Source organism: Elgaria multicarinata, chromosome 22, assembly GCF_023053635.1.
Source record: "Elgaria multicarinata webbii isolate HBS135686 ecotype San Diego chromosome 22, rElgMul1.1.pri, whole genome shotgun sequence".
NCBI lineage: Eukaryota > Metazoa > Chordata > Lepidosauria > Squamata > Anguidae > Elgaria > Elgaria multicarinata.
This window is the reverse complement of record NC_086192.1, coordinates 13205890-13230368: the sequence shown is the minus strand read 5'-3', so window position 1 is coordinate 13230368 and position 24479 is coordinate 13205890. Positions and strand designations below refer to the sequence as shown.

Below are 24479 nucleotides of genomic sequence, written 5' to 3'. Positions count from 1 at the left end.
GACTGGATTTAATCATGTGACTCCCCCCCCCCAAAAAAAGTGCTCTCTTCTTCACTATAAGCTTAATACATATTTTACACAACTCAGAGTTACCAAAGACTCATTCTTGCTGGTATAATCTTAATATTTACAACCAGATGAAGGTTTCATTTTTAGAATAGCAACTTTTCAGATTAGTTTTATAGTTACATATATAAAAAAATACTGATTTGGTTATACTGTTAGAAACACATCATAGATAGATAATGATGAAATTATTGCGTGGTGAACTGTCTCCAGTTTAATAGGTGAATCATTCATATTTGGACAACTTTTCTGCTGTACGTTATTGGAAGGAGAAAAATAATCATTACCTGAATAGATTAATGGAATTCATTCACCCCAAAATTTAAACACATCATGAATATACAGCCTTATGCTACATAATTAAAAACTAATCCTTATTTCATGATGAATAACTTTTGGACTATAATGTATCTTAAATAGAAAACTATTTTTAGATAGATTTTTCCTCAAAAAGCATTTTATTAAAAAAAATCCGATTTAAATTAAAAAAGCCGATTTTAAAAAATTATTTTCTTAAAAAAAAACATTGATTTTTATCCACCCTGGCTTGCAACAATCAACAATTGTCCTCCCCTTCAGGGCAAAGCAGATCCGGAGAAGGCAAAAGTGTCATGGTTTGGAACATATCTTAAGACTCTGGAGGGCAAAGGAAAGCGCTTGGGGGCTGGATGTGGGGAGGGATGGCTGTCTCATTAAGAGAAGGGCTGGTATAGCTGAGAGGGCAACTGTAATCCTAATTTGTTCCTCCATCCAGTTCTCTGTAAAGTCCTCTGAGATAGTGCCAAGTACTCTGAGAAATGTCTCCTCTTGACCGAGCATCTTCAGATAGAACTAGGTGTTATTGAGAGAGACAGAGAGAAAGACAGAGAGAGAGAGAGAGAGACAAACAGACAGACAGAGAGAAAGAGAGAGCGAAAGAAAGAGAGACAGACAGAGAAAGAGAAAGAGAGACAGAGAGAGAGAGAGAGAGAGACAGAGAGACAGAGAGAGAGAGAGAGACAGAGAGAGTGAAAGAGAAAGAGACAGAAAGAGAGAGAGACAGAGAGAGAGAGAGAGACCTGCCATCCCTTTGTGTCTGTCCTGTGATATCTGATAGTCACCAGCTCCTTGACGCAAAGGCTTAGCATTTCCCCACCCACACATCACTGGCTGTCAGCAGCAGAGGTGTGGAAAAGTGCTTCATGACAATGTTGCCTTGTGCAGGGTGCGGGGAGGGGCCGTAGCCCTGTGGCATTGCTAAGGACGTACGGGTTTTGTAAAATCCGTTCCATCTGCATTTCGTGGATTGTCAGGTGTCTTTCGTTCTGTCGTCCGCTCATGGGTGGAATCAGATTTTTTTTCCTTCCAATTTTGCAAATTTGCGCAGATTTTACATTTGCGCAAATCCCCCGAAATGCGCACTGCAGGCTTGAGCTATGTGAGCCATGCGCGTTTTCCTCTCAACTCCGCCCTCTTTTCCCTGCAGCAGACTCCCTCCCCCTCTGGCAAAGACTGAGTTCCCAAGGGTGGGGGTGGAGGAAGACCTCCTGTCTGATAAGCTCCCGGGAAGATTCCTCCTTGACGCCTGGAGAGTCTTGGGGAATTTCCTCCCGTGCTCCTTGCCTCGGCTGAGCCACTTCTAGTTCTGCCTCCGAGTCTGCCTCCGCATCTGAGACCAAACGAGGGAGTCTGGGCCTCATCCTGACACTGGCGATCAAGAGAGACAATACGTGGGCCAGTGATCAGACTTGGCGTAAAGCCTGGAGAGGATCCCACATTCTCCCCAAAAAGATTGCCAAGTAGCCGGGGCAGAGAAGGGTCCTGGAGGGCAACCGCCAGTCGCAGGAAGCCAGGATTCTTCCACCTTTTTGGACCCAGGATTCCCTTTTAGGCCAAACCTGCCCTTCTCCATTTGTTTAGCCATATCTGTGAATTTTATTTATTTTAATTTGTTATTTACAGTATCTCTATGTTACCCGATAACCAAGATTCTCTGGCTGGTTTCTAGTGAAAACAACGAGGACGAAAACTGTAAAAAGTAGTGAAATGCAAAAATGAAGACTAAAACGTAATAAAGCACCATAGAGCCAAACTAAACCCCATGACAGGAGAAAGCGTTAGAGCAAAGAATGTTCAAAGCACTAAAAGATGTTTTAAGATAGAAAAATCTGGGGAAATAACAAAAGGTCTTTACCCGGCACCAGAAAGACCACGGTGATGGTGCCAGGGGGTGGGGTGGGGTGGGGTGGGGGGGCCCTGATCCCCTGGTAGAACAAACTCTACTGGGCCGTTTGATCCAGAGTTTTCATAGGGCGTAAAGCAGCGTTGCCAGGAAGAGTTGGGAGCTGGTGGCAAATGTGCCCCTTGCAGCATCTAGTCAAAGAAGAACAGCCTGATGCCTCCCCTTAAAAAATGACAAGGGACATCAAGGCTGGAGGATTTCTCTTGTCCTCACCATCCTGTGATTGTGCGAGGAGAGAGAGCAAACCCGGGCGTGTGCCCTGTGGCGACTTCTCTTCCGCTCGAGTTCTAGCCCTGGTCCTTCTATTTCAAGATCCCCCCCCCCCGGGTCAGAATTTGCAGCTGTGTGTTAGAGACCGCTTGTTGACTTCTTTCCTTTTAGCCGTAAGTGAAATCCGCAACCCCGCGCCACGTTCTCCGCTCGTGAGGGCAGTCCGTAGAGTGGCGCGCGGTGGGTTCAACTCCGGGCTATTTTAGCAGAATGGCATTTAATACCAAGCTCTTTGGACCAGGAGGGGGAAAGGGCCTCGTGCACGAGAAACATTAAGGTTACTATGACATTAAAAAAGGGGGAAAAAACACCCATGAAAAGGAATGAGGGTGCCGGTCTGTACACTCCGCTTACAGAAATAGCTGTGGGGATGAGAATGGGAAGGCGTCCTCTTGCTATTCTGGATCAGCTGAGGACCCTCCACGTTTGATAGGAGGACCTTCATAGAATCATAGAATTATAGAACAGTAGAGGTGGAAGGGGCCTATAAGGCCATCAAGTCCAACCCCCTGCTCAATGCTGGAATCCACCTTAAAGCATCCCTGACAGGTGGTTGTCCAGCTGCACCCTGAAGTCCTCAAGTGTGCGAGAGCCCACAACCTCCCTAGGTCATTGGTTCCATTGTCATACTGCTCTAACAGTCAGGAAGTTTTTCCTGAACATAGAATCATAGGGTAGTAGACTTGGAAGGGGCCTACAAGGCCATCGAGTTCAACCCTCTGCTCAATGCAGGAATCCACCCTAAAGCATCCCTGACAGATGGTTGTCCAGCTGCCTTTTGAAGGCCTCTAGGGTGGGAGAGTCCACCACCTCCCTAGATAACTGGTTCCATTGTCGTACTGCTCTAACAATCAGGAAGTTTTTCCTGACGTCCAGCCGGGATCTGGGTTCCTGTCACTTGAGCCCGTTATTCCGTGTCCTGCACTCTGGGAGGATCGAGAAGGGATCCTGGCCCTCCTCTGTGTGACAACCTTTCAAGTCTTTGAAGAGTGCTCTCATGACCCCCTCAATCTTCTCTTCTCCAGGCTAAATGTGCCCAGTTGTTTCAGCCTCTCGCCCTGGCTTCAGCTTTCAGGAAAGGGGAGCATAGGAAATCTATTGCTTAGAGAAACCGGCTTCAGGAGAGGGGAGAAGGAACTCTGCTCCCCAGAAGTGGGGGGAGGTGGTGGATTAAGGGTGTCAGGATGGAGGGGAGGGGGGTCCCTCCCACCCCCATTTTCAACATCATCTCAACCGACAGCCTTTCCCCATGTAAGCTTTCCACGCACCCCCCCCCCCGTCACGTTTAAAGGCAGCCGTGAAATCCAGCTGCTCGTAAAAGTCCCGGCCCAGTGCAGTAAGTGGCTTCAAAAGTCTGCTTTCCACGTGTGCCCCGTCGCGTTTTAAGGGTATTAACCACATGGGTGAATCCACGGGCGTGAAATGTGGGTGCGCCAGCCCCAAAATGGCCCCGGTTGATGCCTCCTGGCGTGCGGAGTTTGCCCACGAGTGGGCCAGCTTGCCTGGTAATGCGACGGCGTGCGTGTAGGACGTTGACGCAGCTGTGGGTCTTCCCCTGCGTCCTGCGCAAAGAAGGCCCGATGCCACGCAAGAGGAGATAAAAGCAAGCGCCTTATTATGGTGGCAAACCTACGGCAGCTTCTCTTCCTGGATAGATAGCGTCCAGTCATTCCAGCCATTTAACGTTTTAAACAGGGATGTAATTTGCTTTGATTTTAAAACGCATCAAAACGCCGCCTCCCGTGAACGGCGGATCCCAAACGCAGAATTAAACCTTGAGATGCCCGGCCGCCCTCCTGCCCACTTCTGCTTGTGGCCGTTGCTCGTAGTCCAGTTCGCCTCGTCCGCAGGTCTGGGCGCCCCCTTGCAAATCCCCCACCACACCCCCGTGCTGCGACAAAAAACAATATTGCAAAAGGACGCTCTTCCTAAAGGGGGTCGGCGTGCTTTTCCAACCAGCGTGCTTTCGTTTGGAAGGGACGCCTTCGACGAAATGGGGGGGATTGGGGAAGGGCGGGGTTGTAGCCCCCCCTTTGATTCTTTGGGACCGCACGGAGGCAGAACTTCCCAGGGTTGCCATCTTGCAGCGGGTTTTCCTCCTCTGGGCCAATTGCTCTTGCAGGGATTACTGACCCGTCTCCCCCTTTTTGTACCTTTTTAGATGTGTATTTATATCTTTCTAATCTCCTTTCTGAGCGGAGTTGTAATCTTTATTAACCCACCAGCCTGCCTTGCTTCCTTTCCAAAGTAGCGGCTGCTCTGGCCAGACCCGGAGCTGCCTGATTTCTCGGCTGCCCTGACTCTCCCCGCCCCCCAGCCTCCCTCTTCCCCCCCCCCCTGCAACCCCGGTTCATTAGCCTCAGGCTGTTCTTGTTTAATCTCGCAGCCCCAAATTCTCAGAACCATCACCGCCCTGATTGTTTTGTTCTTACCCAACTTGTTTTTCAACAGAGAATCCAGGCCAGAACCTGAACAGGCTATTTCAGGAAGTACCGAAACGAAGAAATGGGTCGGAAGGTACGTCACAGGCAGGTGTTTCGCTTCGCGGTCGATCTCTGGGAAGTGAAGTGTGTTTTAGCTGTGTGTCGTCTTGATGGTTGTTGCTAAAAACACAAAAGGCTGCAGTTTGATTCTGGCCTGGAATCTGAAAGAAAAACAGACAGTGGCGCCCCGTGCAGACATAACCGTGGCTCCCCGCCAACCCTGGTTTGCAGCCCCGAAGCAGGCCTTGGGAACCTCCTGCCATCCCGCCTTCTCCAGAGCGATCCCCTCTTCCTTTCCCAGTACTGACGTGATTTCCTGTGACGTGTGTACCACACCGTGGTTGACGCTAGCCAAGGTTATACCCCGATTATCCGGACCTGAAACCCAGGTCGACATGGTTTTGTAAACCCTCGTTACGGGGTCCACCCTGGTTAGTGTCGGTGCACGTTTCACGCAGGATCATGTTCAACGCCTGGCAGGGAAGGAAAGGGAGGCGTTCCCGCCGGAGAGTTTGAGTGGCAGGGGAAGAGACGTCCATCCTTGAGGCTGTCTCCCAGTCTGTAGGCCCTGGTTTGCAGGGAGCCATGGTTGCATCTGGACTGGACCAGTAAGTATAAAACAAACCATGGTTTAGCATTGCTTTCCCCCTTTCCCTCTAATTCTACTGCTATACTAACCTGACTTCTTCAAATAAACCTCCTGCTTCCCTGAGACAGGGCTAGACATTGTTATCCTTCATGTTGGGCACACTGGTACCTTGTCCTTCCTCCAAGGCGCCCAGGCCAGCGCCCTTGGGACTTCTACCCTCATCAGGCGGAGAGCGAGGGGCCCGAGGTGCGTTTTGCGGCTGAGGAGAGATTTGAACTCTGTACCACTCGGGCTCTTATTGCCGCTGAGGCTGCCGCTTTAGGGCTTCCGGATGCCCGCTTTTCACAGCCGTCAGCACAAGAGGTAAAGAGCGTATTTGTGGATGAGGGTAGAGTGGCCCCCCTAGGAAGCGCGTGTGACGCACGCCACGTTTCCTGCTTCTGTGGTCTCGAGCGGACGCCACGCCTGCAGCGAACGGTCGCCCAAAGCGTAGAGGCGTGGAACGCCCTCAAAGCCAGAAAGCGGTGTTTGCCCCAGGCAAGGAATCCTCGGGCCGCCTGGGCAGAGATCCAGAGGATGAGAAACTTTGGCTTTTTGTCGGGGGGCTCAGCTCTCGGCAGTAAACGTGACGCCGAGAAAAGCGTGTGCTCAGCTGCCTGGCCGGCTCCTTGCAGTTCTCTTGGCTCAAAATCCCCGTTTGAAGCTGAAAGGGATCTCTGAGCATCCCACACGCAGAACCAGCAAAGCTCAATTTGGGGTGGGTGGGTTTCGGACCGGGACGTGCTGGGTTCAAATCTCACCTCAGCTGCGAACGCCCTCTGGCAGACTTGCTTCGTTTCTTTTTTAAGGTCTAGACATTCATGCTATGGGTTGGATCCGGACCTCATCGCACTTAGAGCAGACTCATTGAAATCACTGGGACTTGAGTCAGCCATGACCAAAGTCCCATTGCTTTCAATGGATCTGTTCCAATTATGATGCCCAACTCTTAATTTATACCTTTTTTAACTGGTCAGGGCATCTCGTAAAGCAGTGTCGAATACATAAAACCCCCGCGCTGAGGCATATCTTTACAGGGTCGGTTATTGTTTTTAAAGACATTGATTGCATTCACATTTACAAGTTTAAAGAACTTGCGCTTCTATTATGGGTCCGGTGGAGCTTACTTCTGAGCAAACCTGTTCAAGATTGCACTATAAAAACTTATTTCAAAGGCAGAGCTGGAACAGAGTGATGGCAGCTGCCTACATCGAAGGCTGTGCGGAAGATAATAACTGATGCACATCCTCAGGGGATCTTTTCCCACAGTCCTTTTCGCCTTATGCTCCTCCCTTCTCCTGCCCCAGTCTGACCGTACGTCTCTGATAGAAGAAACTGCATCTCTCAGTCTTGCTTTCAAAAACTTCCTTATAGAATCATAGAATAGTGGAGTTGGAAGGGGCCTCTAAGGCCATCGAGTCCAACCCCCTTCTCATTGCAGGAATCCACCTAAAGTATCCCTGACAGATGGCTGACCAGCTGCCTCTTGAAGGCCTCTAGTGTGGGAGAGCCCACACCCTCCCTAGGTAACTGATTCCATTGCCATACTGCTCTAACAGTCAGGACGTTTTTCCTGATGTCCAGCCGGAATCTGGCTTCCTGTCACTTGAGCCCATTATTCCATGTCCTGCACTCTGGGAGGATCGAGAAGAGATCCTGGCCCTCCTCTGTGTGACAACCTTTTAAGTATTTGAAGAGTGCTATCCTGTCTTCCCTCAGCCTTCTCTTCTCAAGGCTAAGCATGGCCAGTAGATTTGGAAGGGGCCTACAAGGCCATCGAGTCCAACCCCCTGCTCAATGCAGGAAACCACTGTAAAGCATCCCTGACAGATGCTTGTCCAGCTGCCTCTTGAAGGCCTCTAGTGTGGAGAGCCCACAACCTCCCTAGGTAACTGAGGTTGTCGCACTGCTCTAACAGTCAGGAAGTTTTTCCTGATGTCCATCCGGAATCTGGCTTCCTGTCACTTGAGCCCGTTATTCCGTGTCCTGCACTCTGGGAGGATTGAGAAGAGATCCTGGCCCTCCTCTGTGTGACACCCTTTCAAGTATTTGAAGAGTGCTACCATGCCTCCCCTCAATCTTCTCTTCTCGCTTGTTTCGCATGTTTGGTATAGAACAGCTTGAGCATTTAGCTTCAGCTTTGGCGAGAGCCTGCTCTCTGCCCTGTCTCTATGGAAGGATAGATGAACAGATACGATAGACGGGGCCTCTTTGGTGTTGGCATCAATACTTTACAGAACGTGCTCCCTGGAGTGATTTGACAAGTCCCTTAACTTCCTGTTTTAAGGCGGGGAACTGAAGCCTTCAGAAGTTTAATTCCCACAAGTTTTTAACGTAATCGTGTGTGCTGCTTTGAAGCTCTGCTTTTAACAACGTAGTGGTATTAGTGCTGCTATTTACATTGTGTTCAGTGTTCTTACTGTTTTACCTTTCTTGGCTGTTTAATTTTCTGTTACACCGTTTGAATGGCTTTTTTTTTTTTTTTTTGTAAGCCATTTTAGGTGTGCTGTTTTCAGAGAAGTGGAATATAAATAATCATCATCTGTAATAGGGAAGTGAAATCACTGTGGGCAACTTTACAGGGTAGTGCTTGTAAGGGTTAGGGTGGCCACGGATCACCAAAAAAGAGGACACAGATTTGAATCGTCTAATCTAGATATATATATATCTGCACATCTAGAAACCATTCCTATAATTTAAATAGGATTTAATTTAAATATGTCTCCCCATAGGGGGAAAGAAGCTATGATCAAGTGACCTGTGGCCTGCTCCAACTGCTAGCCAGGGGCTAACTCAATTCCGTTGTTCTCCCTTCTGATGACTGTAACTTTAAACTAAACCTGCGCTGGATAGTCCTTAGAATCCTAGAATAGAAGAGTTGGAAGGGGCCTACAAGGCCATCTAGTCCAACCCTCTGCTCAGTGCAGGAATCCACCCTAAAGCATCCCTGACAGATGGTTGTCCAGCTGCCTCTAGTGTGGGAGAGCCCACAACCTCCCTAGGTCACTGATTCCATTGTCGTACTGTTCTAACAGTCAGGAAGTTTTTCCTGATATCCATCCGGAAACTGGCTTCCTGTAACTTCAGCCCATTATTCCGTGTCCTGCACTCTGGGAGGATCGAGAAGAGATCCTGGCCCTCCTCTGTGTGACAACCTTTTAAGTATTTGAAGAGTGCTCTCATGTCTCCCCTCCATCTTCTCTTCTCCAGGCTAAACAAAGTTATGAATTACAGTAATATCATCATCTTAGCGAGACATTTTATGCAGGTGTCTTAAGAAGCTGGTGGGCGGGGGAGGCGGGAGATAAGCCCAGCGCCAGTGCCTTAAATGTTTATTCTAAAAAATAGGGATGGGGGGTGGGCATCTAGGAATATAGACCTTTTTCCCCAGTTCTGATTTAATGGGTTCTGTATTTAATATTCTGTGTCTTCTTTAAACTCAACCAGAACTTTAAGAAATGTTTAATAGAAAAAAGAAAAAAAGGCCTATGCTTCTTACAAGTGTAGGATGTGTTTGGGTTGCACTCTAGGCCCAGTTCCCAATTTGTGAGGCGGTGCTCCCCTCAAAGGGAGCGTTTAGGGTCCTCCCCTGCCCTCCTTGCCGCGAAGAGGAAAATTGTGCTTGTAGAATTTCTCCCAAGTGCAGCACCTAAAGGCACAAGAGGGGATAAACGGAGGGTCAATCCGGTTTGTCAGATCCCCTTAATTTCACTGGATTTGCTCTAAATATGACTCAGTCTGGATCCAGCAGCTGGAGTGAGGGCGTCCGTGGGGTCTCCAATTCCCCCGTGCTCTGCTGACCGCGGAAGGAGTTTTCTTCTCCTTGCAATCGATGCAAATAATAATAATAATAATAATAATAATAATAATAATAATAAATTTCTTACCCTCCTCTCCGATTGGATTGAGGCGGGGAACAACACGCATAAAATACATAAAATGCTGATTAAAAACATGGTATACACTGTTTAAAAACATCCTAAAAGCATCCTAAAAACATACTAAAATATCCTAAAATTCCACTGGAAAGCCTGCCAGAAGAGATCAGTCTTTATGGCTTTCTTAAATTCTGGAAGACTGTTAAGTTGACAAATCTCTCCCGGCAAGCCATTCCACAGTCTGGGAGCAGCGAAAGAGAAGGTCCTCCGGGTAACGGTTGTTAATCTAGTTCTTGCTATCTGAAGTAGATTCTTCCCAAAGGACCTGAGTGTGTGGGGCGGATTGTACAGGAGAAGGCGATCCCGCAGGTAGCCTGGACCCAAATCATGTAGGGCTTTAAAGGTGATAACCAACACTTTATACTTCGCCCGGAAACTAATCGGCAGCCAGTGAAGGGATTTTAGGACTGCTCTGCTACATCTGAAGGACTTTTGCCACGGGCACCACACCGTGGATCCTTCACATGCACATCTCAGAGCTGGGTAGAATCACTCCAGGGTGGAGGAAGGGGCAGGCAGGCAGGCAGGGCGCCTCCGTCTCTCACTACTCTCATTCATTTCAGTGAGGCTTGCAAAGGTGAACATCTTCGAATCACAGAACAGTAGATTTGGAAAGGGCCTCTAAGGCCTTCAAGTCCAACCCCCTGCTCAGTGCAGGAATCCACCTTAAAGTATCCCTGATGGATGGTTGTCCAGCTGCCTCTTGAAGGCCTCTATTGTGGGAGAGCACACAACCTCCCTAAGTCATTGGTTCCGTTGTTGTACTGCTCTAACAGTCAGGACATTTTTCCTGATGTCCATCCGGAATCTGGTTTCCTGTCACTTCCCATTATTCTCTGTCTTGCACTCTGGGATGTTCAAGAAGAGATCCTGGCCCTCCTCCCCTGGTGGATGTGTCCCCTGTTGATTAGAAGGGAAAAGCCCCTTCATTTTTCTACCATAGGCATCAAAATGTCAGCAGGCACGCGCAAATTCTACCCAGCAGAATCTGGGTGGTGGTAATCGAAGACCGTAGGCAAGTGTCTATGTAGGCATCCTGCATCAAGTACCTTCTCCGTTTTCGCAGGCAAGCGTGTCCCCATAGCTCTTTTTAAGAACACCCTGAATAACTTTATGATTGTGGGCGTCCAGAACAGCTTTCAAAACCGTCAGGAATTTTCCGGTTCCGTTTTTTTAAAGGCGAGAATTTAGCTCTGGGTTGCTCGGGGGGGGGAAGAAACTGAATGCAACTTGAAGATCTGACCAAAGCCATTCAAGAGCCCCGATTCCTTTACGTTGGTTTTCTATTCCAGTCTGCGACCGTGAGCCATTTTCAGAATATTTTGTGTGTTTTTTTCAAAACATAGCAGATTTTCATTTTTTAAAAAAGGGGCGGGGGGGGGTAGAGAGAACAGGCTTGCAATTTCTGCTTTTTGCATAATTCTTCACATTGTTTTGGGGTGGAAGTGGACAGTGTATTTTCTAGTAAGCCATTCGAAAAGATTGTTTGAAAGCCTTGTTATAAGGTTCAAGGGCTAGCAGATTTTGCCAAGTTATCTCAGGTCCACAGTGAGTGTGTGTGTGGGGTAAAAAGCACAGTGGTGCAGCCAGTCCTAGAGTCAGGCCTTAGCTAGACCTAAGGTTTATCCCGGGATCATCCCGGGGTCATCCCTGTGCATCTAAATGACACACAGGGGATCCCGGGAGCAGGCAGGGTCAACCCCAGGATAAACCTTAGGTCTAGCTAAAGGCCACAGTCCCCCACAGGTCCACCTTGGACATCTCCTCATAGAATCATAGAATAGCAGAGTTGGAAGGGGCCTACAAGGCCATCAAGTCCAACCCCCCTGCTCAATGCAGGAATCCACCCTAAAGCATCCCTGACAGATGATTGTCCAGCTGCCTCTTGAAGGCCTCTAGTGTGGGAGAGCCCACAACCTCCCTAGGTAACTGGTTCCATTGTCGTACTGCTCTAACAGTCAGGAAGTTTTTCCTAATGTCCAGCTGGAATCTGGCTTCCTTTAACTTGAGTCCATTATTCCGTGTCCTGCACTCTGGGAGGATCGAGAAGAGATCCTGGCCCTCCTCTGTGTGACAACCTTTTAAGTATTTGAAGAGTGTGCTCATGTCTCCCCTCAATCAATCTTCTTTTCTCCAGGCCAAACATGCCCAGTTCTTTCAGTCTCCCTTCATAGGGCTTTGTTTCCAGACTCCTTTAGAGTTCTGACCAATTCTGACCGAAACCCGGCGCGGATTTCCCCCCCCCCCGACCTCAGAGCCACCAGCCTCCACTGCAAAACATCATACAATTTAAAAAGCGACGATCAAGAAGGAAACAGGCACAACGGGAAAGAGAAGGAGAAAAGTTTAAAAAGTAGAACGATGGAGTTTAGGAGGCAGGGCGGAGTGAGCGTCAGGCCGCTTTGCAACTTCCGAGGAGTTCAAAGCGTGGCTGCTGATTTTACTTATTATGTCTCCCTTCTAGTTTTACTTATGAGGTTTTTTTCCTAAGTGGTTCACTAACAATTGCTTTGGAACAGAATGCCGGTCTTCGGGAAGTTGCCTAAAACTGATGACTTCTCCCTTTTTTTTTCAGGTAACATCACTACAAGAATCCGAGCGACAGAGGCGAGCTCTGATGAAGCTATCAAATCCATCCTAGAGCAAGCCAAAAGGGAGCTGCAAGTCCAGAAAACAGGTAAGGGGACCTTTCTAACTCTCCTTTCGTGGTGCCGTCGCTCAAGCCCTTCTCCAGAAAGTGGGTCACACCTGGTAATTCCTTCGGAGTCCCATTTTAGTGGCTGCAACTCCATTCCCCCACAGGTCACGTGTTTCGGGGCAAACCGAGAGGAGGCAGCTATGCGTGAGACCCGGCAGCTTTCCCCAACCTTGCACCCTTCATAGAATCATAGAAGAGTAGAGTTGGAAGGGGCCTATAAGGCCATCAAGTCCAACCCCCTGCTCAATGCAGGAATCCATCCTAAAGCATCCCTGACAGATGGTTGACCAGCTGCTTCTTGAAGGCCTCTAGGGTGGGAGAGCCCACAACCTCCCTAGGTAACTGATTCCATTGTCGTACTGCTCTAACAGTCAGGGAGTTTTTCCTGATGTCCATCTGGTATCTGGCTTCCTGTCACTTGAGCCCGTTATTCCATGTCCTGCACTCTGGGAGGATCAAGAGGAGATCCTGGCCCTCCTCTGTGTGACAACCTTTCAAGTATTTGAAGAGTGCTCTCATGTCTCCCCTCCATCTTCTCTTCTCCAGGCTAAACATGCCCAGTTGTTTCAGTCTCTCCTCATAGGGCTTTGTTTCAGATGTGTTGTATCACAACTCCCAGGATCCCTCAGCCAGTTGGACTTGTAGTCCTACGAACCTGAAAGACACCAGGCTGGGAAAATCTGCCATAAGGAAGGCTTTGGTTCCTACGAGGGAAGGATACACCAACTGGGATTGTTTAGCTTGGAGAAGAGGAGGCTGAGGGGAGACATGATAGAGGTGGACGAAATTATACATGGTGTGGAGAATGTGGACAGGGAGACATTTTTCTCCCTCTCTCAAAATACCAGAACCCGGGGTCATCCCATGAAGCTGATGGGTGGGAGATCCAGGACAAATAAAAGGAAGTACTTCTTCACACAGCAGAGTTAAATTATGAAACTCACTACCACCAGATGCAGTGATGGCCACCAATCTGGATGGCTTTGGATAAATTCCTGGAGGCAAAGGCTATCCATGGCTACTAGCCCTGATGGTTGTGTGCTATCCTCCAGTATTGGAGGCAGTAAGCCTGCATGCACCAGTTGCTGGGAACATGGGTGGGAGGGTGCTGTTGCACCATGTCCTGCTTGTTCATCCCTGGCCGATGGCTGGTGGGCCACTGTGCGAACAGAGTGCTGGACTAGATGGACCCTTGGTCTGATCCAGCATCAGGGCACTTCTGATGTTCTGATGTTCCGCACACCCCAACGGATTACAATTGTCCAGAATCTTTGGGCGAAACTGCAACAATGAAAGGGGATATGTGTGTGCGTGTGTATTCGCTAGATTGATTTCGCAGACAATACTTGGAAAACTGAACACGTTTTTAGAGTTTCCCAAAGTAGATGTCAGCAGAGTTTTGTTTCGAACGATCCTCGGTGTGGTCACAGAGAGCTTGCGTGCGAGAGATTATTACATCATATAGAAAGCAGAATGCTGGGATCAGTGAAGAAGGGTTAGGGTTACATGGAGCAATATGGGGCCGAAAGTAACCAGAGGAAGGGCTCAGTGACGAGGAGAGACGGAGGGAGGAACTCACACTGGGTAGGTCAAAATTGAGGAGGGTTTGTGGGGAGGGAGACAAGTTCCCGGCTTTGCCCGCTGTCTGTGTGGTCCCAGACAGTCACCGCTTTGCTATCTTCTTGATTCATTTCCGTGTGTGCCACAGACCCTGAATACCCTCCTGATCTTCTGACCTTGGTGACATCGCAATAAGTATCCCGGCATAAACCGGATATCTGTCAGTCAAGGACAAATGGTCTGAAAGTCAAGGGACGTCTTGTTTTGCTGTTTATATTAAACACATCTGATCAATCATTGGCACTTCTATAATTGTAGATACTTGAGTGGTGGGTCAACTAGATTCCATATTAATTGATGATATAAATGTTTTAGATGTGATCTGTGTTGATTTTTCTTGTACTTTTTTGTTTATGTGGATGCATAATATTATTATTTTTAAAAATTAAAAGTAAGTCCGTGAATATTGACATTTACCAGTAATTCATAGTTGCTGCCTTCAGACAACATAATAGTCAACGGTGGGTTGATAGTCAACTCCAACAGTTGATTATCAAGGGGGGACTCTCCACGTGACATGATTATAATCAAGAGTGGTATGGATTAAGGCCAGCGCCAAGTTGACTATTAGTCAACGGTGTGTTTGATAGACACATCCCTCGCTCTCCCCTCAGTCCTCCTGCTGGTATCCCATCAGCCATTGTGACTTCTGCCAGCTGGACTAGAGCGGCAGCTTCCACTTTGGTTGCTCTTGCCAGGGGACTCTGTAGTCATCGAAAATAACCCACTGTGTGCAAGTCAACAGTCAACGGTTCCCGACACATGTCACGATAACCAATGGTTGTTCAAATAACCAACTCTGCACAGCGTTGGTTATTTGCGTTGGTTATTTCAGCCGAATAACCAACCGTGGTGTGAAAAAGTCCCGACGGACGACACGATAACCAACCCGTTGACTGTTTCACCCACCGTTGGTTATCGCGTCGGCCGAACCCAGTCAGTCTGTCTGGAGGCAACGTTAGAACACTCACGCACGTACTGATAAATCTGAGGGGTCCAATCAGTGATTTTGGCGAAGGACATGATCTCGCCCTTATTTCTGTCATTTTCCAGCAAAGCAGTGATACGTGTATAAGTGTAAAAAAAAAAAGAAAAGAAAAAGAAAAGCCTTCTGATAGAAACACTAAGTTTTACCAGTAGATGACCCTTCCTCTGCGCCTGGTCTGCCTCCTTTCTCTTTGCTTTGGGATGCCAGCAGCGAGGGTTTGAAGGCGACCTTTGCAGAACTGAATCTCGGGGTCTCTTCCACGTCTCATCGTAGGCTCTGTTTCTCTCCGCAGCTGAGCCGGCTCAGCCCCCTTCCACCTCAAGCAGTGGCGGCTCTGACGACGCCATCCGCTCCATTCTGCAGCAAGCCCGGCGAGAGATGGAAGCCCAGCAGGCCGCCCTCGAACCCGCCTTAAAAGCCACCCCGCTATCCCAAGCCGAAATCTCCCTCTTGTCCCCCAAATTGATCCCCCAGCCTGCCATTTCTTCGGTCGCCAGCTACTCCCCGCTGGCCATATCCCTGAAAAAGCACTCGTCGGTGGAGTCCAGCGTCTCTTCCCTGCAGACTCTCCCCGTTCTAAAGAAAGAGGCCCCCGAGGCGCCCCTTCTAGACCTCCACGGGATGTCCGATTCGGCGCAAGGCGTGCTGAGGCACGTTAAAAATGAACTGGGGCGCAGCGGGGTGTGGAAAGACCACTGGTGGAGCACCGTGCAGCCTGAGAGGCGGAACGCGGCTCCCCCGGAAGACCCCAAAGCGGAGGAAACCAGCAGCGCGAAGGAGAAGGCCAGCAGCCAGCCTCGTTCGGACCGTAGCAGCCAGCAGCTTCAAGGGCCCTCCTCTTCGGACTACTGGAAGGAGTGGCCCAACGCGGAGTCCCCCTATTCCCAAAGTTCCGAACTGAGCGTGACGGGGGCGAGCCGCAGCGAGACGCCGCAAAACAGCCCCCTCCCTTCCTCCCCCATCGTCCCTTTATCAAAGCCATCGAAACCTTCCGTTCCGCCGCTGACCCCCGAGCAGTACGAGATTTACATGTACCAGGAAGTGGATACGATCGACCTCACCCGGCAGGTCAAAGAGAAGCTCGCAAAGAATGGCATCTGCCAAAGGATATTTGGGGAAAAGGTAAACCGCCTCACCTGGCCAGGGGAGGGGGGTCGCAGGGGCTTCTTTCCCAGGAAGCCCTCTCATAGAATCATAGAATAGTAGAGTTGGAAGGGGCCTCTAAGGCCATGGAGTCCAACCCCCTGCTCAATGCAGGAATCCACCCTAAAGCATCCCTGACAGAGGGTTGTCCAGCTGCCTCTTGAAGGCCTCTAGTGTGGGAGAGCCCACCACCTCCCTAGGTCACTGGTTCCATTGTAGTACTGCTCTAACACTCAGGAAGTTTTTCCTGATGTCCAGCTGGAATCTGGCTTCCTTTAACTTGAGCCCGTTATTCCGTGTCCTGCACTCTGGGAGGATCGAGAAGAGATCCTGGCCCTCCTCTGTGTGACAACCTTTCAAGTATTTGAAGAGTGCTCTCATGTCTCCCCTCAATCTTTTCTTCTCCAGGCTAAACATGCCCAGTTCTTTCAGTCTCTCTTCATAGGGCTTTGTTTCCAGACCCCTGATCATCCTGGTTGCCCTCCTCTGAACCCGCTCCAGCTTGTCTGCGTCCTTCTTGAATTGTGGAGCCCAGAACTGGACGCAATACTCTAGATGAGGCCTAACCAGGGCAGATTAGAGAGGAACCCGTACCTCCTTGCCCAGAAGGGGTACAGGGTGGCGCAGGACTCTCGCCTCGCACTCGCCATCCCTCCTGTTGCCAGACATGGGGGGCACAGGCTGGCACTGACACCTTTTCCCTTGCAGTCATGCCCTTCTTGAGAAATGAGACCTGGGGGGGGGGGAGCTGGATCTGCCCCCCTCCCTCTCCCCCCCCTCGGATCTCCTCTGTTCCCACGAAACACGCTGCTAATTCCGCTCCTCTTCCGCTTGCTTCCCTCCAGGTCCTTGGTCTCTCCCAGGGGAGCGTCAGCGACATGCTGTCCCGGCCAAAGCCATGGAGCAAGTTGACGCAGAAAGGCCGCGAGCCGTTCATCCGCATGCAGCTGTGGCTCAACGGCGAACTGGGGCAGGGCGTCCTGCCGTCCCAAGGGCAGCCCCAGGGCCAAGGTAACGGGGCAGTGGGCTGCACTGGCCGCGTCGGGGTCCCGCGCGCAGCTGCAGAGCGGTCGGTGGTCCCGTTTGGTTTTGTAGAACGGGTTCGTGCCCCGAGCTGCCGGCTCGCTAATGCTGAGAAGGCAGCTGGTGCTTGGGAGGTCACAGATCATGGGCGGCGTGTGGAAAGGGCGATATCCTGCAGGACGTGGGGCCGACGCTGCCCCCCCCCAGCAGAACCGTGCCCGCCCTTCCCAGTATGGTATCCGACGTTCGGGAGACCTGCGCTCCCCTTTCTTTGAACCCCATCTCCTCCCCAGAGGGTGAGCAGGTGCCCTCCTTCTAGAAAGCACATAAGTACGAGTGGATCCGCCGACGGTTATTCTAGATAATTCACTGTTTCTCACTTCATCAGTAATCTCTAATGATATATCACAGGGGTCCCCAACCTCCGGGCCACAGACTGGTACTGGTCCGTGGCCTGTTAGGAACCGGGCCGTGCAGGTGAGCTGCTTTCACCCACCCCCACCCCAGCGTACCTGGGTGCGGGGTGCCATCTCACCTGCTGAAGTGAAGCCAGGACACTGGGGTGGGGGGTGGCTTCGGAACGGCGCACCCAGCCGGAAGCCGCTCAGGGAGAGCGACTTCTGGGCACGCCGTTCCGAAGCTGCCTGCCTGCCCCAGCGTCTTGGCTTCGCTTCGGCTGGATTTAGCCGAAGCGAAGCCAGGACACTGGAGTGGGGGGGATGCGGCCGGGGGGGGCTTCCCAAAACCATCCCCTCAACCACCCCCACCCCGGTCCATGGAAAAATTGTCTTCCACGAAAACAGTCCCTGGTGCCAAAAAGGTTGAGGACCGCTGATAAATCCGAATAACAATTATAAATGGCATCTATCACAGGCTGAAACGTTCTTGGCGCTGCGAGAACCTCTTTTTGCAAATAGTGTATATGACAAACTTGACTGAGGAGTTCTTGGCACTGACTTCCGTGGTTGACCAATAGCTAAAGCAAACAAAACATTAATGCATGCTGTTGGATATGATGTGACCCATGCAAGTAGTTGATACATACAGTCAAAGATTAAGGATAACGACCTTCCTTATTTAGATGGGCAGTATGCTTTAGCATTTACTCAAGGCTTTTTTTTTTATCCATCTGCAGTAACAAATACACTTGACTAAAAATCTCAAATCTTTGTTAAGAATGGTGTAATTTTTTTTACAATTTTAAGTTATAATAACAGGAATTGTATAAATTCCTTCTAACACGGCGAACAGAGTCTAACACACAGGAAGGAAGGAAGAACAGTGTGGGTAACTCCCTCCTTCTAGAAAGCACTTTAGGCCAGGAGAGTCGTCGTCCCCCCAAAAAATATATAAGGTGGGCTTCCTTAAGGAGACCCTAAGAGATTCCAGGAAAAAGCGAACGCTGCTCTCTTTCTCAAAGCACTCCGCACGCCCGAGCCGTGTCTGCGAACACGCGTGCTGGGGGTGGTGTTTCTCAGGCCTGGGCTTCCTTGGGTTCCTTCTTGCTTGGCGTGAGCTCCAGTTGCGTCTGCTTTCCCCCCTCCGTTTCTCTCAGCCTGTTTGCCTCTAGATGGAGGGTACGAGCAAGCCCGCTAAAGCAAGCTCTGAATTCCCCACTTAGGGGGCCTTGCTTTCACATTGGAAGTGGGGCTGGCACTAGAAGGAAGCAGATCTGTGTAAATCTGACTACTTTCATAGAATCATAAAATAATAGAGTTGGAAGGGGCCTAGAAGGCCATCGAGTCCAACCCCCTGCTCAGTGCAGGAATCCACCCTAAAGCATCCCTGACAGATGGTTGTCCAGCTGCCTCTTGAATGGATCCAATTCAAAACGAAATCAGTTTCAGACGCCAAGCGTCCAAAATTAACTTCGTTTTATATTGGATCCGTTCTCGATCAGCACAGCTCCGAGTCGGCCGTCACAGTCCCAACGACATGACCTAGAGTCACTGATGGGGCCTAGAGGCCGTCACACTAACCTACCAAGATGTGGGATGGCAGAAAGGCCTTACAGGAGCCACTTTGATAGGGCTGCTTCAGGAGTGCTATATGAAACTATACGTGGAACTTGGGAACTACATTTCCCATGATTCCTGGTGCCCTTGGTTATGGGGCAACCCCACTTTAGTAAGTTTGGGAGAGGGAGTGAGAGCAGGGAGCTCGCGCAGAAACCTCTGCAGATGGAAACAGCTCCATTTCAGATCAGATAAATCTTTTGCAGGCTCTAAGAATCCAATGTCCAGCTTCCTTTATTTTAATGGTTGCTGTCCGTCACTCACAAGACTCAGTGTCCAAAGCAATTTACACAATTAACGGGCCCTGTTTCTATGCAGAGAGCATATTAAATGCCCTTTGAGGAAAAGATGCTGGCACATTTAGCCGTTACCAAATGCTAGATCAAGGTTGACGCCTTCTGGATCGATTTCTAGGCTACTTTACTGTCGGTGGCTTTTATTTTGGGGTAGGAATCAACCCATGGTTATGGAAGAAAGACACATTTTCATTTGTGCAAGCCGTTAAGAGGCTTGGCAGCATCTTGCTAGAACAGATGTTTCTCGGTCCTCTCCAGAGCATTTAAAAACGATGCAGGGACCGTCGGCCATCACAAGGGAACACCCCCAATCCCATTGTCTCAGGCGTTCGCACATCTGGTTAGCACCTGGAATTGTGGCAGGTGTTGACAAAGGACAGTTGGATAACTCCGTACGTTTCTGACTGATTTGGGCCTATGGACAGTGGGTTGGACGCATGTAGACCGGGTGAGGAAAACCGGTGTCCTCCATGTTGGACTTATAGAATCATAGAATCATAGAATAGCAGAGTTGGAAGGGGCCTACAAGGCCATCAGGTCCAACCCCCTGCTCAATGCAGGAATCCACCCTACAGCATCCCTGACAGATGGTTGTCCAGCTGCCTCTTGAAGGCCTCTAGTGTGGGAGAGCCCACAACCTCCCTAGGTAACTGATTCCACCGTCGCACTGCTCTAACAGTCAGGAAGTTTTTTACTTGAACTCCCTCAGCCAGCATGGCCAATGATGGAAGTTGTAGTCCCACATCTGGAGGGCGCCAGAGCAGATACACCCACGGGTGAGGCAGGAAGGCACAATCTCGCTCCCCTACCACATTGCAGGGAGCAGGGCAGCGTGGGTATCTTCTGTACCTAGCCGGACATCCTTCTCCAGAGCATCCTCTAAGGGCAGGGCGCCTCCGGGTGTTGTCAGATCCCAAGCCACCATAGCCGGTGGTCGGGGATCTAGTCTCCCGACATCTGAAAGGCCACGGATGTTGGTAGCAAGGAATGGGATGAGCTGGTTTTACTGGGCTGCTTTCCCTTGCGCCATTTGGCAAATTGCAGGCTGTGTTCCTCCCGTATCTTTCCTCACTGTCCTCCTTTTCTCCCTCCAGTCCTTCATTCTGTGTCATCACTGCAAGACTCCCTTCCGCAGGGATGTGCAAGCTCAGGTAATCAGCTGCTTTCTTACGAAATCTTTTTTGCTTTGTTGTATTGTGTTTCTGCTTCTACACAGGACAGGAAGGCAGCAGCCTCGTTCTATTCCATTTCCTGGAATATTATTATTATTATTATTATTATTATTATTATTATTATTATTATTATTATTATTGATTCAGCAGCGTTAATTCTTTGCCTTTCCCCAGTTGCTGTAGCTATGACATACAGCTAAGCCTTCTGATTCAGTAAAGGCAATGGGGTGAGAAGTCACAAAACGGTCTAAAAACAACTTTTCAAAAATAATAATAGTCCAGGCCGCTTTGGAAACTATAACAATAAAAGAGAATGTGTATCATTGGCACTGCGACCGAGAAATCTAGATGCCTGAAACTTGGCGTGGCTACTAAGGGGACCCGAGAGGTGTGCACCTCTGGGTTAGATGGTTTTCAAAATGCATTCGTTTTAATTAATTTTAGTGTGTCTGTCTGTCTGAAACGGGGTGGGGGAGGAGTCTGAGGGATAGAATTATAGAGGGATACATTCATAGAATCGCAGAGTTGGAAGGGGCCTACAAGGCCATCGAGTCCAACCCCCTGCTCAATGCAGGAATCCGCCCTAAAGCCTCCCTGACAGGTGGTTGTCCAGCTGCCTCTTGAAGGCCTCTAGTGTGGGAGAGCCCACAACCTCCCTAGGGAACTGGTTCATTGTCGTACTGCTCTAACAGTCAGGAAGTTTTTCCTGATATCCAGCCGGAATCTGGCTCCCTGTCACTTGAGCCCGTTATTCCGTGTCCTGCACTCTGGGAGGATCGAGAAGAGATCCTGGCCCTCCTCTGTGGGACAACCTTTTAAGTATTTGAAGAGTGCTATCCTGTCTTCCCTCAGCCTTCTCTTCTCCAGGCTAAACATGGCCAGTAGATTTGGAAGGTGCCTCTAAGGCCATCGAGTCCAACCCTCTGCTCAATGCAGGAATCCACCCTAAAGCATCCCTGACAGATGCTTGTCCAGCTGCCTCTTGAAGGCCTCTAGTGTGGGAGAGCCCACCACCTCCCTAGGTAACTGGTTCCATTGTTGTACTGCTCTAACAGTCAGGATGTTGTCCTGAAAGCCTACAACTCCCAGCATTCCCCAGCCAGCCATGCTGGGGATTGTTGGACTTTTTTTTTTCTAAACAGGCATGGGATTATGCCCTTAATCAATGTAGGAGTAGCATTCCTTTAGGCATTCAGATTCCAAGCCATGTAGGGCTTTAAGAATAAGCAAGTTGCAATCAATGATCTCCTCCTGGATTTAGATTTTTTTCTCTCCCCCGTGTTATACAGGCACAATCCAGCAATGGAAAGTCACTTTTCGGTCCCGCCGATTTCAGACTAGGACATTTAAGCATCTTGAAATTAATGAGGTGTAGAAATACTTAGCCTTGCATTGTGCCCGGTGTTCTCAATGTTTTTGGCACTCATCAGTCCAAAGGCTATGTCTCTTTGGAATTGTTAATGGATCAAATGTGCTTTTCGAGTTCATTCTATCTACGCGGGGGACAAATTGCTTAAGCAGGCAGGGGATTCTCCTACCGTCAGGACAATAAAATTAATCCCTGCGTAGGAAAAAAAATATGTATGAAGTAGCCTTAACAGTCAAGGAAAGCTTTTCTATGCAAAGGTCGTGCATTTTTCATCGTCTTTAAAACACACGTTATATCACTAGCTTGATCAGAAGCAGAAATTAATTCAAGCCCATTAATTCGTGTGCTCTCCTCGGCTGGTTCGAACTTCATCAAGGGACAGATTGTAGGGAAGCAGAGCTGACGCCCTAAATTCTTTTCCGCTGTTTGTCATTTCTGAGTATATATAGTGCATATGGCCAGTTGCTGGGGAACATGGGTAGGAAGGTGCAGTTGCACCATGTCCTGCTTGTTCATCCCTGGTCGGCAGCTGGTCGGTCCCTGTGCGAACAGAGTGCGGGACTAGATGGACCTTCAGTCTGATCCAGCAGGGCCCCCCTGATGTTTTTAAGGGGTGTGTGCAAGCACATTTTCTTGGAGTGTATATCACTAACACACACACACACACCGCCCCTGGTATTCTAAATCACAGCCGTAGCCCTAGACAATCCCAGAGGGACTTGCAGATTTCTCTTTTATTTATCTTCCTTCCCGGGTATCATTCATCATTCTGAGCTTCCGTGCAGCTTAGGAGTGTGTAATTGTCATGGGATTGTAGGGGGTGGGGGGAGGGGGGGGAGAGGTTGGGGACCTAATTAAAAAGTTCTCAAAATTTAAAATCACGGCTGAGATCGTTTGTATTGTGATGGGCGCAAAGCCGTTCCGCGGTGGTTACGGAAGCCTCTGGCAGCGATGAGTTCGGCTCCTCTAATGTCGCAGGGAGGGGGGGCAGACAAGGGGAGGGGGGTCACTGGCGACCATTGGCTGGGGAAGAGGAGGAGGAGAAGGAGGAAAAGCAGGCTAGAGAAGTAGGTGTCTGAGAAATCTCTATACCAACTGAGGGTGTAAAGGTTTGAAAAGAGGGGAGGGTTTAGGAGAGGTAACGGTGTGGAGGAAGGGAATCATAGAATAATAGAATCGTAGAGTTGGAAGGGGCCTATAAGGCCATCGAGTCCCCTGCTCAAGGCAGGAATCCTCACAACTCAGGCTAATGGGATAATATGTGTAGCGCTATGTAAGCGGGTCCCCACTATGGGAGAACCGAAAGATTAAATTTGATACAGTCCTACAATGGGTTGCCTTTGTTATCCCATATTTCGAGGATTTGCTGGCCCATAATTCCATGGTTGTTAGTAGTGGCTTATAGGGTCCACCCCCTTTCCATGTTCTTCAGACATGCCGTTTTTCACTATTTAATAGTCTTTAGATAGTCAGCATAAATCCTATCTCTAGTAGAGGGTTTGTATTTGATATATAGCTGACCGAAAAACAAATTAAATAGTAAATTAGCAAAATGCAAGAGCATTACTTAAAAACAATAGCAGAAGAAAAGCTGACAGACAGATTAAAATGATATTGGTAAAACTGAAAGTCTACAAGATCCGGGCAAATAAAAATTTAAAGACGTCTTTGTTAAGGCGCCCCCCAAAAAAGACATCCCCATCAGTACCAGGCGATCCTCCCTGGGGAATGCATTCCAGAATCAGGGTGCCACAGCTGAGAAGGCCCTGTGATGGGTCACCTCGGGAGGCAGGGTGGAACGGCAAAGAAAGCAGACCTTTGGAATGAGTCAGAGTTGTCCTTAAGGCACCTGTGGTCCCAAGCCATTGAGGACTTGAAAGGTTAAAAAAAAAAAACAGCTAGCTGCTTCCACCCACAACTTCCTCCCCATTCCCAGCATCTTCTGCCCCATACTTTCTCCTCCTGTAGCAGCTGATCTTTCAAGCCGATAACTCGGGGATTTCCAAAGCGCACAGAGGAGGACTTGACAGCTGTCCTCAGTTTGCTGGCCAGCCGGCTAGTTTGCGGGCACAATGAAGGCGGGATCAGCAACGGGGTCAGGAGAACAGCGCCTGGCACTTAATTGGCAGCTGATAGCGGACGCAGGGGCATTCCGCTTCGGGTGGCAAGGGAAGTGGCACGAGGTCACGTTCGCTTCGGGTGGCCTCGGGGAATCTGTCTTGCTGAAGGAGCTGCCAGACATTTGTGTGTGAAGAAGAAGTTGCATCGGGGGCAGCAGAGGCAGAGGGTGCATGTCTGAGCATGAACTCCTGCACCTCCTTGGCTGGTGCCCCCTGAGTGTATCCGGGCTGGGCGCTAGTAAAACAGGAGCGAACCTCGGATCCGATCCTTAAAGCAAGGAAGGCGATGACCCCAGTGGGAATTTGCAAAGAAAGTCCCTGCCTCAAAGCTTCGGAGTACTTGTGACTGCAAATCTGGTTTGACTCATGTGTCCAAGTCCTTCTTTACCACTTTGGGAGAGTTTTAGAAATACTTTAAAGAAATAGCTA

At 49.5% G+C, this 24479-nt stretch overlaps 1 protein-coding gene across 2 annotated transcripts in view; it reads left to right on the top strand.

The window, feature by feature from the left end:
- Positions 1-24479, top strand: part of CUX1 (cut like homeobox 1) — a 313297-nt gene that overhangs the window by 219528 nt on the left and 69290 nt on the right. The window contains exons 16-20 of one of the 2 annotated variants that reach the window (XM_063146718.1): positions 5009-5074; positions 12182-12283; positions 15205-16034; positions 16901-17066; positions 20484-20540. The exons of the other annotated variant lie outside the window; for it this stretch is intronic. Of the exons in view, the coding sequence (XP_063002788.1) occupies positions 5009-5074; positions 12182-12283; positions 15205-16034; positions 16901-17066; positions 20484-20540 (1221 nt within the window). The remainder of the gene's footprint in view (positions 1-5008; positions 5075-12181; positions 12284-15204; positions 16035-16900; positions 17067-20483; positions 20541-24479) is intronic. 2 annotated transcript variants of the gene reach the window in all.